This window comes from Heteronotia binoei, chromosome 2 (genome assembly GCF_032191835.1).
Source record: "Heteronotia binoei isolate CCM8104 ecotype False Entrance Well chromosome 2, APGP_CSIRO_Hbin_v1, whole genome shotgun sequence".
NCBI classification, from domain to species: domain Eukaryota; kingdom Metazoa; phylum Chordata; class Lepidosauria; order Squamata; family Gekkonidae; genus Heteronotia; species Heteronotia binoei.
In genome coordinates this window covers 62,086,489-62,106,301 of record NC_083224.1, presented here as the reverse complement: position 1 = coordinate 62,106,301, position 19,813 = coordinate 62,086,489, and the positions used below count along the sequence as shown (strand labels likewise).

General features: G+C 38.5%; 1 protein-coding gene across 1 annotated transcript in view; it reads right to left on the bottom strand.

Moving 5' to 3' along the window:
- CSDE1 (cold shock domain containing E1) overlaps nt 1–19,604 on the bottom strand; it is a 34,478-nt gene extending 14,874 nt beyond the window's left edge. The window contains exons 1-16 of the mRNA XM_060231179.1: nt 19,471–19,604; nt 15,013–15,398; nt 14,234–14,393; nt 12,078–12,227; nt 10,213–10,411; nt 9,353–9,462; nt 8,910–9,002; nt 8,402–8,499; nt 7,896–7,977; nt 7,496–7,624; nt 7,243–7,368; nt 6,779–6,991; nt 4,657–4,797; nt 4,416–4,574; nt 2,452–2,559; nt 1,726–1,901 (exon numbers count right to left, since the gene is read on the bottom strand). Coding sequence (XP_060087162.1) covers nt 1,726–1,901; nt 2,452–2,559; nt 4,416–4,574; nt 4,657–4,797; nt 6,779–6,991; nt 7,243–7,368; nt 7,496–7,624; nt 7,896–7,977; nt 8,402–8,499; nt 8,910–9,002; nt 9,353–9,462; nt 10,213–10,411; nt 12,078–12,227; nt 14,234–14,359 — 1,910 coding nt within the window. The 5' untranslated portion in view covers nt 14,360–14,393; nt 15,013–15,398; nt 19,471–19,604. The remainder of the gene's footprint in view (nt 1–1,725; nt 1,902–2,451; nt 2,560–4,415; nt 4,575–4,656; nt 4,798–6,778; nt 6,992–7,242; nt 7,369–7,495; nt 7,625–7,895; nt 7,978–8,401; nt 8,500–8,909; nt 9,003–9,352; nt 9,463–10,212; nt 10,412–12,077; nt 12,228–14,233; nt 14,394–15,012; nt 15,399–19,470) is intronic.
- Between the last annotated feature and the right edge of the window lie 209 nt (nt 19,605–19,813).

Sequence of the window (19,813 nt, the reverse complement as noted above, 5' to 3'; positions counted from 1 at the left end):
ATTTACACTTCAACAGGTGAATTGCCAATATAAATAGAATAATCTTGACAATCTTTTTTCAAGGCTTCACATTAGAATGGAGTGCAGAAGCCCACTGTAAGCAACCAGCTTCATTTCATGATTTACTAAACCAGTTTAATTATCATATGAAACAGCCCCAGATCCACAATGCCCTACAAATGTATTTTCTGCCTTCTCCTATGTTTAATGGCTTACAGGAACAGACCATTTGTATTAACTATTTGCACAAATTAACTCCAGTCAGTGCTGATGTTTAAAGAACTGCATGTTTGAAGAAAAATAGCTAGAAGTGCCATATTTAATTCACCAGAGATCTTTGTCTAGAAGATGTATTGTGCATTTGTCACTATTAAGGTGTACACTGCATCGATATTGTTGCATACAACATTGCTATGTCGACTACAAAGTGCTTTCACATGCAAATGCACCCAAAAGTAACTTCCACTATTAACATCAGAAGTCTGCACAATACCATTGTATCTAGTTCTGACCTGGGTCCTTGAATGCAGATTTAAAAATGTACACAATTGACCACAGACAGAGGAGATTTCTTTCTACCCTACTGGAGGGTAGCCCTAGCTTTACAGATTTTTTTTTTGAAATCTTAAAAAAAAAAACATAATAGATGCAGCAACTATAGCTTTAGGAGATGAATGCCCACTGAGATCTTGAAGACTCTGTTCTGAGGTCTCACTATTTTAGATCACAATATTGCCAAGCTTTCCAAGCCTAAGTTTCTGTCAGTCAAAATGGAAGGGTGGAGCCATGAATGAAAAAGGGAATTAAATTAGTGGGAAAAGCAGAAAAGGATTATGAAGGGGAAAGAAAATTGAAGACTTAAGTGGGTAGGACAAAGGAAAATTTGTTGGTGGATAGAAGAGAGAAAGAGGGAAGCAGGGAAAAGGGAAACCTATGGGAGTGTTGAAACAAAAGAGAAAATAGTGTGGGGAAGCAGACATGGAAAACAAGATGAGCTCCACCAACTCTAATTCTAAATAAATGTTTTATAAGAAAAGGCTCAAGTTCTGTCTTGTTAAGGCTTAATAGCAGCCTTATGTCAGAAAAGTCATATCAGACTGCATTGAGACAGAAACTTATTCTACTTATTTCCCATCCAATCAATCTGTTCCACAGCGGAAAACAGCAAGCAGCATTGCATGCAGATAAAGATGCTAGGACACTAACTCAACACTAATATTAGAAACAGGACCCCTCTAAAATGCACACAGAAAAATACCATTAGATTAGAACAAAGCAAGAGCTTTCTCTTTTATCAAGCTGTGATGATGGGCAGCTGGAGAATCTCCTACTCTCACAAATACCATGGGAATTCAATGAAGATTCTCTAATAGAGAGAAATAAACTAACAAGATAGGAAGGCTCTACTCTTCTCATACTATCTAATCCACCCCATGGAATTCTGTATCCTGGATATTCCACACAAGGGGGGAAGAGTCATGCCACACAGCTCTGAGTCCACATTTTAACCAGAGTACTGAGGCTCTGTGTGATGACTGCTTCACATCATACATAGAGCAGCTTGTCCATATAGATCTCCTTCCAATGTAAAGAAGATCTTCAAAATATTGCCAGCAGTCACTTGGATTCCAGTAACTAGCAATGTTAAGTAAGCGGAAGCTGTTTCAACTGACCTCTTTATTGGTGGTACAGTGTTCAGAGCAGCTATTAAATGCAGTCACTTGCCTGTAATGGAAGAAGATCTCCTTATCGTGATTGGCTGTTTCAATAAATCCAAAGTTATCCTTTAGGGTTGCCACATATCCCAAAAGCCTTTTTGAACTGTAGTTCCTACCAAGCATTCTGACAGAGGTGGCTGTCTGTAACCCAGTTCTCTTAACTTCACAGACAGTGAACTCAACCTGCATGGAAGAACACATTATAGAGACTGAACATGAAATCTTTTAGCAGTGTTAGATGCAGCTTCGGAAGTAGTTTAACTATATTCTTTACTCAATGAAGTTACCACAACTTTTGCCAGTACTGAACCACTTCTGAATGCCCCATTTTATTTGTCACCCTACTCCCAATATCTCCAAAACTTCTTATACTGTTAATGTTCTACCTATACGTTCTGCTGAAACACACAGAAGACAATAAGGTAGAGCAGGGGTGGCCAACAGTAGCTCTCCAGATGTTTTTTGCCTACAACTCTCATCAGCCCCAGCCAGTATGGCCAATGGCTGGGGCTGATGGGAGTTGTAGGGAAAAAACATCTGGAGAGCTACCGTTGGCCACCCCTGAAGTAGAGACATAGTGAGCCTGCTTGCAGGAAGGGTGAAATACAAAGCAAAATAAATGCTCATTAATTTAGTAGAGATCTCATTTTTCTATTAAGCAGGTCCAGTGCTTACTATGAGCACACTTCTAACAAGCTACAATATGCTAGATACTATGAACAGTTATATTTGCCTTATCTCCTATCTGCGGAGAAGTAGATCCTTCCACATCCTTGGCCTGATAGGGAATGGTCAACTTCACACCACAGTCATCATAAGCAATTATTCCCTCTTCAGCTTCCTAAAAGAAACACAAAAAGTGAAGCTAATCAACATCCAACTGATCTTGGTTTGGTGAATATAATTGTGGTGTAGTTAGGACTGCAAATATAGCTTATTAGAAATTAATCTAGCTTTGTCAGTTTGTGGATACCACCTGTTTACACATGATGTATCATATACCTTCAGAGTCCCTGCAAAAGTTGGACATATTGTACTTTTCCAGTTTTTGATAATACAGGAAGTATGAAGTTGAATCAACTCCTTGCAACTCATTTTCCATTTCTCAGTATAATTACCTAACATCCTAAAAACAGTGACATTGCTAGCATTATAACTTTTAATTAATCCTAATTAAAAGATTTCAAGAAAGCAGTTTTCTGCAATATGCATTTTCTTATTTCAAGTGTCTAACAAAAGTATCTTTGTAAAATACAACTGAAATAAAATGTTTCCACATTAATTTTTTTTAAAGAGAAACTTGCCTTACAAGTGTTCAGTTTTATAAGCCAGAAATCTACCCTGTATTAATACCCAAGAATCCACCAAGCCCTGTAACCCAGGGATGAAAACCCCCAAAGGCATTTTACATGCTTTGCTAGCTTTTGAAATTCCATTATCATGCAGGAAAAGAGTAGGAGACTCTTGACCAGTCTTTCCTTAATGCTTCAGGGCAACTTCTAAACAAGGGTTCCGCAGTAAGGGCTTTGCTAATTTTGTGTAAAAGCTATAAAGATACACCACCAACACTTGACATACTGCATAAGACATCTATTTGTGTAAATCCAGTATTTTCAGGTGCTCCCGTCTGAAGGAAATACTGACAAAGAATGTTCCTAGGCCTATCCCAGGAATTACAGCTTTTACACAGCCGCACTGTGCAACAGCCTCCCCAGGGCCAGCCAGGGATCGCAGGGCCCATAAGTAGACTCCTTTCAGTCTGATGAATGCATGCGGCCTGGCACTCTATTTAAGATACTTGGGCTTCACCCTTCTATCAATGTATTTCCATGACAGCTTCTCATGCAACCAGAAAGAGCATTCTTTAAAAGCTACCATGGACAAAGTCACTCAAGCCTCATTCACAGATGTTTCAGTTTATGTTCACACACGGGACATCTGAACTTTAGGGCTTTAAATTTAAACGGTGCATGATCATGCATCCAGCTGCCAAAGTATTGAAGAGAAAAAGCAAGGTACAGTAGTTAAGAGCAGTAACTTCTAATCTGGGAACTAGGTTTGATCCCCCACTCCTCCACATGAAGCCTGGTGGGTGACCTTAGGCCAGGCAATATTCTCTCAGAACTCTGTCCAATCTACCTTACAAGGTGCCAACTGTGGGGAGAGGAAGGGAAGGAGATTGTAAGCCACTTTGAGACTTCTTAAGGTAGAGAAAAGCAGGGTATAAAACCCTACTTTTCTTCTTCTTCAACAAACACCTGTGTGTGCTCTAGAAAACCTTGCCTGAGGTGGAACTATATGAATTAGCCATCAGGCACCACAGTTCTTTCTTGCTGAAAAGTATGAAAATACTGACACTATAGTTAAGATGCAACAGACTACCTACAATTTGCCTTTTGGGGAAATCTAACTATTCTAACCCTGGCAAGTCAATGCCTACAAAATGCAAATCCAAATACGTCATGTGCTGGACCTCTTCCTCAGACAAGCAACGTATTTAAAGCATTTATACATTGCCTTTCCTCCCAAAAGGAGTCCCCCCAAAGTGGCAAATAAGACATTAAAACATTAGCAGCATTTAAAATATTTACAAAGAATAAAAACTTCCAAACACAGACAACTAGAGTTGGTTGCCTGATGCTTCAAGAAAACTACTATTTACCCTATGGAGAGAAAAGGCCTCAATTCAGTTATTACCTTCTCTTTGCCTTTGTTTGGACTAGTGGATTTGGCAGAAGTGGCCTCCTTCTCTATAGTGCCCACAAAACGATGATCTGACTGGGTATGAAATGAAACAGTACCCTTCGGAAGTTTTTTAATTCTGATAGCATGATTTCTTTGAGCAGACAACATATCCTGGAAGAGAAAGGCCAAGAAAATGTTAACTGAAGCAACAAAAATGGTGTCCAAACTCTGGAAAAATGAAAGTTTTGCTTACAGGAACCACTGTGAACTCTACTTCATCTGAAATGTGGAGCTGATTGCCATCTAGAATTTCACTGAAGTGAAAGAACATGCGAGCATCTCTGTCAACACATTTAATGAAACCAAAGCCATCTCTCATTGCTGCAATCACACCCTGTAGACATAAAACATGGGTTATTTCAGCAAGTGAATTTAGAAAGTCTTCACATATACACAGAGTAATTACTGCTAGCTGCCATGAAAGTCTATTTCCATTCAAAAGCCAATTTTGTAGATTCTCAGAATTTATTCCTACAACATCCAAGGAACTAAGAGGCTTAGTCATCTCCTGGTACAGTGAATCAATGCCTCAACACAACAACATTCTCCAGATTAGGTTAAGTTACCATCCCCATATTCAACTGCAGGAAAAAGCAACTGGCTTTCCTAATCTTGAAGGACCAGTTCCTTAATAACAACAGAAAGGGAAACCAAGCTTCTTTAAAAAATAGAGGTGAGGAGAATTAGCAGAACCAGAAGCAGACCAAGGCAAAGTACAATGTTAGATTAGCTCATGCAAATAAAACTACAAAAAAAATCACAGACCCAGTCAATTTGAACTGTTTCTGAAATACAGGGAAAGTTCAAACAGTTTGATATATCTATTTTATTTAAAACATCAGCCCTCTTTCTTCTCTATGACGCTCAAGGCAGCTTACAACATAAATAAAAATATATAAAATCTTGTGTGGTAGATTTTTGAGGATTTCTCATCAGAAGAGATATTGTTCATGTAGAGCCAGGGTTGCCGAGTTTTTACCACGTATCTTGTTATATTGTAGCATTTACACTGAGTAGGAGTTCTAGAATTAGTTCCCTCAAATTTCAGGGTTATCCAAATGAGTGGTTGGTCTTATACCTTTTAACTGATTAGAATAATTACATTACCAATTAAGGTGCTAGGTATTTCCTAGCTGCTATGAGGATCCATGGACTGGTGGTAAATGATCAATGAATAATTTTATCTCTATTTTATTTCAATTTTTGATAATTTATCAGTGTGCTTTCTGATGTGTATATTTGTGCAGTATCTTAGACTATTTATTATATATAACAAATGCCTTATGAAAATTATGTGATGATTATAAAAACCACAGAAACCAACATTTTGTCACCACAATTCAGGACTGCTAGTAAACTTAACCCATGTGATCCTAAATAAAACCATCTTTAACTGCCTCCTAAAGATCAAAAGTGAAGGGACCAGGTCACCTCCATGGGGCTACCACTGAAAAGGCTCCCTCTCAAGCATCTTTGGTTGATGGGACATCAGGAGTGTCTCTCCCTGTGATCTTTATTCCTGGGCAGGAATATACTGGAGAAGACTGTCCTTCAGACACCCCAGTCCCAAGCCATATAGGGCTTTAAAGGCCAAAGACCTTGAATGGGTTGGGAACAGATCAGTAGCCAATGTAATTGTTGTAATAATACAACAGTTAAAAGGTGGAAGTCCTCAGAGAGAGTTCAAACAGCTTCTTCAGCTCAGTTAACATATATTTTATATGTCCTGGCTTCAGTTTTAAATATACAAAGATACAATTTGGATTTGGGGGAGATGTAACATATGTATCAGAATAGATATCCACAGATCTTTACAGATCAGATGCATCATACACTCCTCCTGTGTCACAATATCAGTACTGGAATTCTTCCCAGTGATAAAATCTCCATATATGGAGAAAGGACATGGAAACCATATTCTCTCTCAGTTACTAAGAATGCTACAAATTTCCAGAATGCTCTTACTAGAAATCATCTGCTAAGAAGTTGCCTTTAATAAATACAGTAATCTGGTACTTGAGATGTTCATCATGCAATTGCATTATACAAATAAGGCCAATTTCTTTAAGCATCAACTCACTACATCTCTTGCTGAAGATGCATCACTGCTTCATGTGAGTACAATTCTTTCCAACACCAAGGGAACTACAGTGTGCTGAACATTCAAAATAATTCCCTCTGCCTGTCACTACAGGAATCTGACACCCCAGGCTTAGCAGCAATCCAAGCAATGCAAAAACCATGTGACTATTTAATACCACACATAGAAGTCATATTCCACTCCCATCTCTCTACAGAGAATACTTAATGCTTACCATTTCTCTAGCCTCATTAGTAAACTGGAAAGTATTGGGAAGAACTTCAATATTAGTGGCTCGTTCCAACTTGTCACGCCGATCTGTTGAAATGTTGAATCTAACATGGTCACCTTCTAACAGTGTCACCTTTGATTTTGTATCTTTATCTCCAAAGGGAAGTTCTTTAGGAATCACAAAGTCAACTTTTATACGCCCAGGCAGTGGGTCATTCTGATCACATGATTAAAAAAAAAAGTTGAAATTAGAGTAGGAAGAGCACCGAAGAATTACACTGCTGCAGAGGATTGCCCCCATGATGGAAAAGGAGGCAGAGCAAATGGAAGCAGAGCTTAGAATTCAATCCATTATCTTTCTCATATGAATTGTTTCTCTGAATTCTTCCCTTTACTCAGTACCATAATGTTAACAGTCAAGCTACACTAGGTGTAAAAAGCTGAAAATTTAATGAGCTGTGCTATTACCTGATTTTTGTTGGGTACTTTTGGAATTACTTTGGTTACTGTGCCCTCAAAGTGTTCAATGCTGATATCTTCAAAAATAACAGTTCCTTGAGGCAAAAGTCTTACTTCAGTTGCAACTTCTTTACCCTGCAAGGAAAGTCAAATAGTCAGCTATAGAGAAACAGGGAGTCTCAGACAAAAATCTAGTAATTCATTTAAGGCTGCTTCCAAAGCTATTAACTTAGAATTTAGATCTTAAGGAATCTGGCCTTACATTTCTGTCTCTGATTGTGAACTCCACATCATCACCAGGCTGTAAGGCTTCTAGGTCACCTTTAAATTCGCTATAGTGAAAGAAAATTTCCTTTACAACATCTCCTCTTTCAATGAATCCAAAGGCTTCCTAAGAGGAGGACACAAATATTTAGTAAGACATTTTCTTGACAGCCCACCTAACAGATCCTAGCTAGCACAAAGAGTAAAACCTCAATATTTAAAGAAGTTCAACAGCTTAAATCATTATGACTGGTAGGTGGAACATTGTCACCCAGAATAAATACACACATACTCTTTTTACAGACTTTGTGCTCCTTTCCTTCTAAACCAATAAAAGGGTAATCATTAGGGGACCCTGTTACTTCAGACTTAAGTGAAAGTTGCAAAGTGTTAGTTACCTTCATGGCACAAACTACTCCTTGACACCGAGCTTGTTTCTTTTTCAAAAGCATAATGTTACGAGCACTTACAGCACCAGTACTGAAAGGGGGAGGAAAAAAAGACAAACTGACTCTACAAGAAACATTTCTCTCAATACCTTTTGCTACAGACAACATTTCTTAAAGGGTATGTATTTGATATATACAAATGTCCTCCCGTTAAGTGGGATATTAAATAACAGAAATGTCAGCATATATACAATGACAGTGTTAAGATTTTTTTTTTTAAATCCCAAGTAACGAACTAAAAGGAGATCACAAACATCCATTTTGAAGGAAAATACAAATGGGTAATGAACTTTAATAACAATTCCAAACTGCAGCACCTTTAGCAAGAGTACTATGATTGAGAGGACAGTAAATGCTGAATAGCCAGGTCCACTTTAAAGTAGCAACATTAGTTTCTGGAAAATTTTAGTACTTAAGACAACATTAAATTATTACATAATAAAGAATCAACTTACTGTTTATTTGTATCAATAATAAAGTTTATTTTATCTCCAGTTTCCAACTGAACATTTCCTTCAACATCTTCTGGGGTATAAGTTAAGTAGAACACTTCCTGTGAAATAAAATTTGGTTTAGGGTTAATCTTTTGACAGACCAAGGAAGAATATAGCTTATTTTAACTTATGGGGTTTAGAATTCAGGAAAGCAATGGGCATTTGTAGTATTGTGCACATTTTAAGAAACTAAAAAAAATCAGATCACACTAGTGAATGTTTACTTTTCTACTTCAATATTTTAATTAATTTAGCTCTAGTCTGAAGTTCTGAAAATATTTCAGAATTATATACTCAAGACACATCAGACTTCTAATGAGCTTCTGTTTAAGGAATACAAGATTAACAAAATTACATTTAAACTTTTCAACAATCAGTACAATTTTAGCTACCTACTCTAACAAGTATTTTAGTGCAAGTTACATTGGAGGATCAATCAAAAAGTTTTAAGTAAATACATAAGTTTTACCCCATTACGTTCGTAGCATACACTCCCTGTTGGACTCTGACCCGGGGCAGCTGGAGACTTACTCTCTAAGTTGTGAGGAACAGCACACACAACCTACCAGTCAAAAAAAAATCCATTGCTAATTATTTCCAGAGGCAGCATCACAGACTGTTAGATATCTTCTATTAGACACTCAGGGATGCATTTTACAGGTAACCCACAATAGTACGCCATGCTGCAAAGGTTACATCTTACAGAACTTATGTGAACTGTAAGAGTTATTCTTGGTTAAAATCCCAATTTTATGTACTGCCAAAACAAGAAAAAATTAAATTTGATTTGAGAAAAATGTGTATGTAACTAAGGAGAGGCATGCTACACTCAACTCTGCCCTTGTCTGTTTGACCACAGCAGATATAAATGTCATGCATGGAAGAAAAAAAATAAACAACACATCCACTAACTTGTCCATTTATTCGCTCTTCAGGTAATGTTTCTGTTTTTATCTTCACCAGTTTAATAGCAATGGGTTTTCCAGTTCGCCGATCAGAAGAGACTTCAAATTCAACATCATCTGGAAAACAATTGAAGTCACAATATGATTTTTACAGTTTTCAGTTACATATAAACAGAACAGACATTGACATACAAACACAGCTCTTTTCCTTTTCTTAAGCAGCACTCCTGATGACCAAGACAAGCAGCCAAGTTTCAAAAGTGCTTGTAAGGTGTCATGAAAACATGCATATAAGCATACTACAACCATTCTAAAAGGGTTCTTTGGATCTTAACTTTGATAATGCATCAAGACAAATAACTGCTTGAAATAAGCTCCCCTGTCTGTAAATTTAGGTCTGTAAATTTAGGGGATTTCATAGCTGCTTTGGCTTCTTCTATACAGCATTTATATCCTACCATTTCTACCAATAGGGGACTTTTTCCACACTGACCTCTGGTAAGGAACACACACATGTTGTAGGCATTAGAACACACCTGCAGGCTCCTGCAGCTGCACACTGTCTACCATTACCGATCTTCTGTTATAAAGCTGTCCACCATTAATGACCTTTCAAGGAAGCTTGTCTGCTATAATCTCATATCAAAGAGGAATCTCAACAAACACCCACGGAACATAGCTTGAAACTAATTTTCTAATATATCCAACACAATAGGGCAGCACCTCAGCAGCAGCATTATAACAAAACAACAGTTTATTGACTAAATGTGTATGTCTTTATAGCAGAAAGAGGTCTTATGCTTTGTGATGCAATTTATGATAGTTCACAGTTATGAACTCTGAGAATTCTACCAGTCACTTAATTACCTCCTACTTTAAGCTCCTGTAGGTTACCATTATACTGTGAACAGTGGAAGAACAGTCTTGCTTGCCGTTCTGAACACTGAATGAATCCATAGGAGGTCAGCAGTTTTTCAATTACCCCAGTTTCACGCAGTCCTGCAGAAGTACCATTGGGGTACCCGTTGTGTCCATTGTTATGGAGAAGGTTTGGATCAAAGCTCATCTGAAATAAAACAAAACTTGTTATCTCTTTCAAAAGCAATCCCAATTCCTTTGCTTAATATAATATAGGACAAGTTCTGAGTAAATGCCAATGTTTAAAGGCTATCAGACAAGAAAGACGGCTTCTAACCAGTCCTGAGACAGTTTATGAGACATCTGCCAATAGCTGCAGAACTCAGCTTTAACAAACTACACACAGGTAATTCAGCTTACTGTATACATGCTATGAAATTAATATTGCACTCAAAACCAGACTTTATACAGTCTGCCTTTGCCAACAAAAGTCATCAAAAAAGCAAAGCTAAAACATTATGAACAAACTTAATCTCAAAATATCTTCCATAATTGGTTTAGTTCCTACACTACACTCAAAAATTTGCAAAACACTGGAGCCACCAGCACTTGTCATACTCATTCAGCTTAAATGTTCCTTCAGTATCTGCAAAGAGATCTGTTAAACTCCACAAAATGGAGAGGAAACATTAGAGATTAAGGGCCATAATGTTAATCAGTATTCCATAGCTTCTCTTCACACAGGTAAAAGAAAGCAGTCTTCAAGTCTTTAATCATATGGGACTTCTACAACAACTTGGCTAAGAAATCAAATCCAGTATGGTTATTGTTAGGGCACCTCTTCTAATGTGTCTTCTAGAACACCATGCAAGTTCAAAACAAGGCAGTGCCAAAACCATGCATTCTGAGACTACATTATACACATGCCACAGTTTCCTGTGTATCTGTTTAAGAAAAACAATTTTTGGCAACTGTGAACAACCACAGGGGTACAAAATCCCAAACAATAAGATACTTTAAAAACAGGCAAGTTTTATGACTGAACAGATCATTTACTAAACTGCACTGAAATTTAATAATAAAAGCAATTTATGTCATCAGTCACAAAAAGTTTTTGACCTACCATACTAGAACATTGTTGCATATGAACTTCACAAGCAGATTTTGAAGACAAAAACTGCAATTTAAAACATCCTACCTTAGGAGTAAGTCCAAATGAACTTAACAAGATAAGTAAGCATGTATAAGTATGGACTAGCAAAGTCATTAGAAGCTTTTTATCAACTGCGACTCATACAAAGGTGATAATACTGCATTTAGAAAACTAGGAACCTTATCTCCTAGGAAAATCACTTCCCCCTGTCATAAAAACCCCTAAAAGTCACCCAAAATAAATATTTTACAAAAGTGGCAAAATTAGAGATGCAACAATCCCTCTGTAGAGGATGCCTACAAGTTTTAATATGGCTTGTCACAAATCATGTCATATTGTGAGTGCATCAAGTCAAGCTTTGCTCTTAGATCTGTGCAATCATTTTTTTCCAAATTAATTTATTTTTGCTTTTTTATACCTATAAGAAGTCAAAATAAATTCAACCTACATTTTATGAGGCATAACATGAAATTACAATCCCCACCCACAAGACACCACATACAAACACTGCGAGACATTAAGTTTCTGAAACAGATACAGGAATGCACAATCTGAGAATCCAGCAAAATTTCCAGCTGGTTCAGGTGGCATTTTATCAGTTTAACCTGTTGAGGAGATTTAATACCAGTGATATTAGAAGTCAGAACAAAAGCACAGAAGAGTTAACAGCTAAGATCACCATGCTGTGATGACATGTCTGTTAACTGTCAACCTGACTTACAGATCTTTGATAAAGGGGGGTCCTCTTCTGTTTTTTAGACCCAGATGAAGTAGAAGATGAAGAGAAAGGTAAAGGATGAGAAGGAAGGGGAGCTGCAGGAGGGGGGAGAGGATCTGATGACACAGTATAATGGTTCTCCATCTCATACAGCTGTGATAACATAGTACACAGTATAACTAGTCAATAGTTAGCACATCTTTAAAATACATCCAAGTAACTATCAAATTCCATGTCTCAACAGACTTAGCTGGAAGTCAAAGGTAGTCAATCCAAATCTCACATTTCATACGATTACAGCATCAATTATATGAGAATGCTCTTATTTCTAGGTCAGTAATTCCTCTCCAACCATGTTTTAGGTAGTTCACACTACCAGGACCCTGAACAGCTACACAAGAGTAAGTATAAAGGAGAGGTGTCACTGGAGATAAATACACACAGTAGACAAAGCCAATGGTTGTCGTGTTATTCACGTTCTTGCACTACAACAAGAACATGCCCAAATAAGACGGTACTATATTTCTCTCCTTTCCAACTTTAAAGGGAGAACAGGACCCTTAAGTCTTAATAAGAACCAGAAAAACTGCTTCTTGTTACACAGCTTGTTGTTTGCAGCTGAGGCTTTGAGTAAAGAGACTCAAGGATTTATGCCCATAGCATATTCATCAAACCCTCTAGAAAGCACATTCATATACTGAGGTTTTGTGAGCTGGATTTTAAGGTAACTAGCCTATCTTTCACAATACTTCAAGGCTTTGAAAGATTGCCAGTACTACTTTCTCCTTCCCATTACTTGGAGGAAACAACATACCACTTGAATTTAACGCATGATCAGTTCAAAATTTGGTCCTTAATTCAATTTAGCATAACTTCAGCAGCAGCAAAAGTTTAGCAAAGGCACCAGCTCTACCACAGCTTTATTAAATATATTATGCAAACACTATTGCACATAGTGGAACTCAACAGAAAAATGCTGCAGACTGACTATTTAAAGTGTAAGTTCTATTGAATGTACCATGTTACTGTTATATCCACAGTCAGTTGCTAGTTAACGGTTGTCCCATGCCAAATCCATATTGCAGGGGGCGAAATCCTGTTAATGGGTAATTTTCAGTTCTTTTAAGGCAACGAGAAGATTTTAAAGTCTTATACCCTGGGATGTTCCTTATTCTAAACACATGACACTGCCTTATACAGAGTCTATTAGTTCATTTACCAAGTGTTTATTTGCACTGGCAGTGGCTTTCGATGGGTTGAAGATAAAGTCTTGGCACCTAGCATCTTTAATTGGATAAACTGGGAACTAAACCTGGAAACCGATACATGTAGAGTACATGTTCTACAAGAAAAGATGGCTCCATCCCATACTCAACTATTTTCAAACACAATTTTGAGAAACTTGACTCAAGTTTCAGATAGTCATGGCCATTTGTTATTTATTCAGAAAGGGCTTCAGAAAACTTTCATCACCTACCCAAATATGAGAACAGATATACTATTAGAAATGACAAAATGATATCATTTTAGCCTATTAAAAATAGCTAATTGAATAGTTATTTCCTAAACTTACTATGTCATTTCTCCGCTAATTTAGCATAGTGGTGGTACAGTCTCAATTAACTATTTCCCAACTAAAGGCGGAGGTTACACGCGCACACATACAGGCTGCTGGCAGAGATGTGGCTTGCCTCTTTTAAAACAGGAGATTTTCTTAAATACTCTCAAAGGCAGACTACTCAAATTTTGAGAGTATGGACCCTCTAATGTTTTCCACAGAAGTGACAGAATTTCAAAATTCTGTATTTATTGGGTTTTATTTTTAAGAACAGCTGGAGAGGTAACCAATTGCCCTGGTATAAGAACTAGGCCTGGTACAATGACCAATGAAGAGAATGATTGGGAATGAGGGGAAAGAGTGTGAAATGACTTTCAAACTGAAACTATCAAAATTAGAGAGTTTTAGTCTGCTCACCGCACTCTGGTAAGGTTACAAGATGCCTCATTATGATAAGAGGCCCCCAAATGAGCAGATATTTCTGATAGAAGTTGGCAAACTGGCCACATATTTCTTGCTCAAAGGAGGTTGTTGCATCATACCATCTGAGCTAGCTTGGCTTTACCCTTAAGAATATTGCTAGTATGGCAAAAGAACTTACTGATTGGCCATAAGGTGATAAATTCAGTCCGACTGGAGATGCATTGCCCAGGTTGGCACTAACGTATGCAGTAGGGGGAGAAGACGGCATGGAAAATTCAACAAATTCTTTCCAGGTGCTTGCCATATTTTTACGCCTGTTTCAACTTAATTTTATAATGCTGCATATAACAAAATCAAACAAGACAACCTTGTCAATGTAAATCTGCCACTTATCCAGCGTCATAAAAAAGCTGCCATTCTGGCAGCCTCCTAACATTTTAGACAAGTAGGGATTGATGTGCTAGTTAAGGAAGCATTTATTAGCTTTATTTACTTCAGAGGGGTTCTAAAATTGGTAAAGAAGCTGGCTGCTAACTGAACCCATGGTTACTATCAATTCTGCAATCCTTGTGATAGCAGATAATTTGTATTTAACCTACCAGCTTATGAAATGGAGACTCACTGACGGATACCAGTAATTGAGAAAAGGATATGAAGAAAGTTTGAGACCAGATTTACAGCATCAGAGTAAACTGACTTTGAAAGCAAGAAACTGGAAAATAGTAGCAGAAAGTTTTGAAGAGCAGCTACAAGACTGCATTCTGTTAGCTCAACAAATATAACCAACAGTAATGCTGAAATACTGGAATAGTTTAAGAGGAGTACCATAGCCATATGTTAGATCTACTTTGACATTTTGGCCAACAGTAGTAGTACATATTTAACAAAATAATTTACTGTTGTATCAAACAGTACCACCAATGACTATTTGTTATTAAACAGAGTACATTCACCAACCTCGCAGTGATATTCTAATATTGCACTTTCAGTAGTATTCGCCGATTCTTCGTTTCAGCACACGTTTCAAAGTTTGAAGATTGCTATTGTTAAAAAAAGAGATAGCAAGAGAAAAGTGATCTATCAAGCTAATAAGGAATAACTGGTACTGGGCAGTTTCAGCACAGCACTGAAAAAAACAAAGACTACTAGCAGCGTTGGGACGTGCTCTTTTGAAGCTGTTGAGTAGGCACAAACTTCTTGTTTCAGATCAAGTGTTGTGTCTTCAGTGTAAAGTTTGCTCTTCTTTGGTCTTGTTTTGTTGTTACGATGTGGTATGTTCCTTTCCTGATCTGAACTTGAAGCAGCAGTTTCAGGTGGTAAATTCTGTTCTGTTACACTTCATACTGGAGAAAGAGACAAACAAGGTAAGTTTAATACGCCACAGGGTTAAAGATGTACTATGGATATTTGACAGAAGAGATCCTCATCCCAATTCTGAGCAGAAGGGCTCCCAATAGGCTCTATTAATGCTTCAAAATGTATTTCTAGCTGTTCAACTATTATACACCAGTTAGAAGAAGTATATTTCAGTCAGTGAATAAATATCAGTGCTTCATCTCAACGGCAGAAAATTTAGTTATTACACTAAGTATAAGATCTAGCTAATTTATCAAAACCAGCAGTGACAGTTAATGGCCAGGGCTTTACCTCCATATCAAATGGTTCATGAACATGCTCCAAGTATAATACTCAAAAGCATGTTTATTCTGTCTCAAAAGGAATTTCCTCTCAATGATGCTTTTCTGAAAAGCAGTTGACTTCAACATTTTGATACTGAGAAGTCATAATTCAGCTTGTCTAAAATGCAGCAGCCAGGGGCAGAATACAAGTACAGTGTCACCCCAGTACTGAAAGATCTGCACTGGTTGCCCATTTGTTTCCAGGAACAACTCAGTGCTTGTTCTTACCTTTAATGCCTTAAATGGCTTGTGGCCATGGTTCTTGAAGGACACCCTCCTCCCACATTGTTCAGCACACCAGTTAAGACCTGTCTCACAAACTCTGTTCTCTGTAGCCTCAACTTCAAAGCTGAGGCAGATGGCAACCAGAAACAGGGCTTTTTCCAGTAGTGGCACTTCACTTGGGGAATGCCCCTTCCTTTGAGGCTTGTCTGGTGCCCATGTTGCTTTCTTTTAAGCACCAGGTCAAAACATTTAATTAAGGGTTGATTTTTTAAGATTATTTTAGAGTGAGAACTGTTCTTGGGAGAGGCACAATAAAAATGTTCCAAAGAAATAAATAAATGACACTGCATAATACGAATAATCAGTATAATTATGCAGGATACACAAGGGAACAAACTAGTCACAATTGGCTTCTCCATACCAATCCCTACAATTTGCAGGCCAAAACCAAATATCACCACTCATATGTTTAAGAACTGAAACATACAAGTCTTTTTATTTTCATCCATTTTCCAACCTGAAACTGTAGGACAGAGCACAAGTGAAATTCATGATTTACATGTAATTTTTAATGTGATTTTTTCCTTAGATCCTATGCACTTCAAGACACTGTATATTCTAAAGTTAAAGGGGGATAGATTAGGGTTTTCAATAGCATCAAGCTTATCTCTTTTTTCACTTTCTCATTAAGGGTTGCATACACTTTTTTGATGCAAACAAGGTTGGAATGTAATAAAGTACAGAGAGGAGTTCTCTCAGCATCCAATCCTCAGTGGATATATAGTACAGTATGGATTGTGTTAAGCAACAGTCAAGTTATAAGGAAAGGAGGACACATTAGGGCTGTGATATGGAAGAAGGACTGATCAGGAGAGCAAGCTAGGGAAAAGGAATGAATGAGGTTTGAAGGACAACTGTTATACTACTGTACTCTCCCTAAACTCACACCTCTTCAGAAATCCTGTTTTGGGCTAGGTAAAAGAGGTCCTGTTTTGGGCTAAGGTAAAAGGGCACAGTGGAAAGAGTTTCTTTATATTACTGGCAAAAGAAACCTGCACAAAAAAGTAATTTAATAATACTCAAAAGATTTAGTTAAACCCCCCCTGAGACTACCCAACTTGACTTCTAGCCAATAAAATTTAGAGAAAATGACTATTCAAATATTTATGTAATATTTATATTTATGTTTATCCAGCAGCATGATAAAAGATTTGTGTTTTAAATACATTTATTCTGTGTTCATAAACACCTTTGCTTAAAATGAATATACCCGAACCATGTCATTTTTCAACAGAAAGTTCCTGCCCTAGTGAATCCAACAGGGGCTAACAGCCCAGTCCTATGCATGTTTACTTCTTTTGATTTACTTTATACCCCACCATTTTTCCTAATGGAGACCCCAAACAGCTTATATCATTCTCCTCTGTTTTATCCCCACAATAACCCTCTGAGGTTAGACTGGACATATGTGATTAGCCCAAGATCACCCAGTAAACTTCATGGCAAATTAGGGGTTCAAACGTGGGCTTCCCAGATCTTAGTCCAACACTCTAACCACTACATAGGCGGTGTAATAGTCAATGTTCAATATTCCTAAGAAAACATGTATAGGATTGCAGCCCTAAATCAGCTGAAAACTAAATGTTTTATATATCTGATTGTGGAAAGACACCACTAGCAGAAGTCCTAGCCTGAACTTCAATGAAATCAGTTTGAACGTCTGTGCTTTTAAAATTCCTTACTTTTCAGCTCAGCTGCTATAAATACTCCTCCCAATGGTAAACACCCAGTGCAGCTGCCAAACCTTTAATGCAGAAGTATCTGCTATAGCACATGAGTTCATAAAGGATTATCTCAAGTCAACAACAGTAAGGAGAAAGTTAACAGCTGTCTTATTTTTTCCTATTTTCTTCTCAACACATAAGTAATTTTCTTCTCTGTATGTCTAAACTGATTTAATATACAGAAGCCATATCATGGCACTGTAACTTGAGCAAGATTTTTGCCTACTGTTCCAGAGAGAACTCTACACAAAAATTTAAGGAATGCACTTCCACATCTGCTATTTGGTAACACATAAACAATACTCTGAATTATATGAATCTACATGCAACCCCAAAAACAATAGCCATAAATACCACACTATGGAAGTGAAAATGTTATCAAAATACTTAAAATTTGGTTCGAAAAATACAGTATCAGCATCCTTAAAATTGTTTGAAAAATATAGTATCAGCATCCTTAGAAAGCCAGTGAGTACAGAATCTTTTTTTAGTCAAAACAAGCCAGAACCAAATAAAACTTATAACAACACAGATAACAGAGCTTTATTTTTATAACTATTTGAGCTCTAGATTGTACCTAGACATCGTCATCTGTCATAGGGGAAAAGTGCTTTACTAAAACAGGCTGCTTAAATTGTCGAAACATGATTTTTAAACCACAGCATTGGCACTGCAATTTAAAGGTATGATTAAAATGTTAAACTTCCAGATCCCAGTAAATGATTATGACAGACAATGTAAAGTCAGCTATCAGAGTCGTGCCAGAGAATAAACTGTATTATCCTTTTCATAAGCACGTAAGAGAAAAGAAACATGGCTGGCTGTCCCACCCCATACCGCAACATCAGACTCAAGACAGCAGACACAGCACATGGTCCCTAAGCTGCAAGATGGTGGTTCTTGCTACTGAGGGGCTATAAGTCTAGGGGTCCGCATCTGTATAGCAAAGGATGCGGAAATCCAGCTCCAAGCCCTAAAGCTGACAGAAGCAAAGATTTCCAGCACTGGGCGTCCCCAACTGCCGGTTACGCCAACAGGGAGTTATCACCCTACGGCGCCTGAGGCGTGTCCACTACTTGCCCCCCTCCCCAGACTGAAACCGGGGGGGGGGGGGCGTAAGAGAAAAAGGAAAATGGCGGCTGCTCCCCCTCACACAAAGGAAGACTGACCTACTCTTCCCCTCCCCACACCCTCACACTGCATGCTGGGAGAGGTAGTTACATCACTGCTTTTGCTCCACGCCGTACGAGCCATCAAGACTCCATCCCCCAGAAGGCCCAGGGGCCCAACATCTTCTGGGCAGCACATTGGGAACTGTAGTGTTTTCCGTCTTCGCCACCATCAAAAGCACCGCACCCCTACACTCAATCCCCCGGCGGCCCCTGCGAAAATGCAATTTACCTAGTGCATATCGGGAAAGGTAGTGCTGTCGGGATTTAGGCCCACCAGCGTTCTCTCCACACTGACTAAGGCAACCGAGAGGAAAATAACGGGAAACCTGACATAACCTACAGGCCCCGGCAACGTTCTCTCTCTTTTTTATGCCCGTCCGTCAAAAGAGCGGAGACCAGGCGGGTGGGGGAGGGGTCCTACCCGCACAAGACCGTTGGCCACCAGGACACTGCCAGGAGACATCTCAAGCCACTACAGCCCCATTATCTATCGCACTCGGAGCTGCGCGGGGCTGACATGGGAGGCTCCGGTCTTCCCTCAGGGATCTCACTTACCCCAACAGCTCAGCGCCCCCGCTCCAGCGCCGCCATGAGCAGCACGGCACAGCACGTAGGAATAAATCCCGGCTTCTCGCGAGATTTGCGGGCAGAGGGGGGGGTGTGGTGGATTCACGCGTGCGCAGAGAAGTCACACCACGAGGCTGCATCTCGGGCAATAAGAACGTAAGGCGGTTCGGCTGGGTATGGGTGTTTCGCGCATGCGTGGCTTTCCTTGTTCTGCAAGGCGCCTCAGTCTTTTGAGTGTCGCCTCGTTTCTTGGATGTAAAACTCCCACATAATCTAGTCTAGTATGGCTATCTTTTTTTTTGCAAGGCTCATGTACCTTTTAATTAGCAGC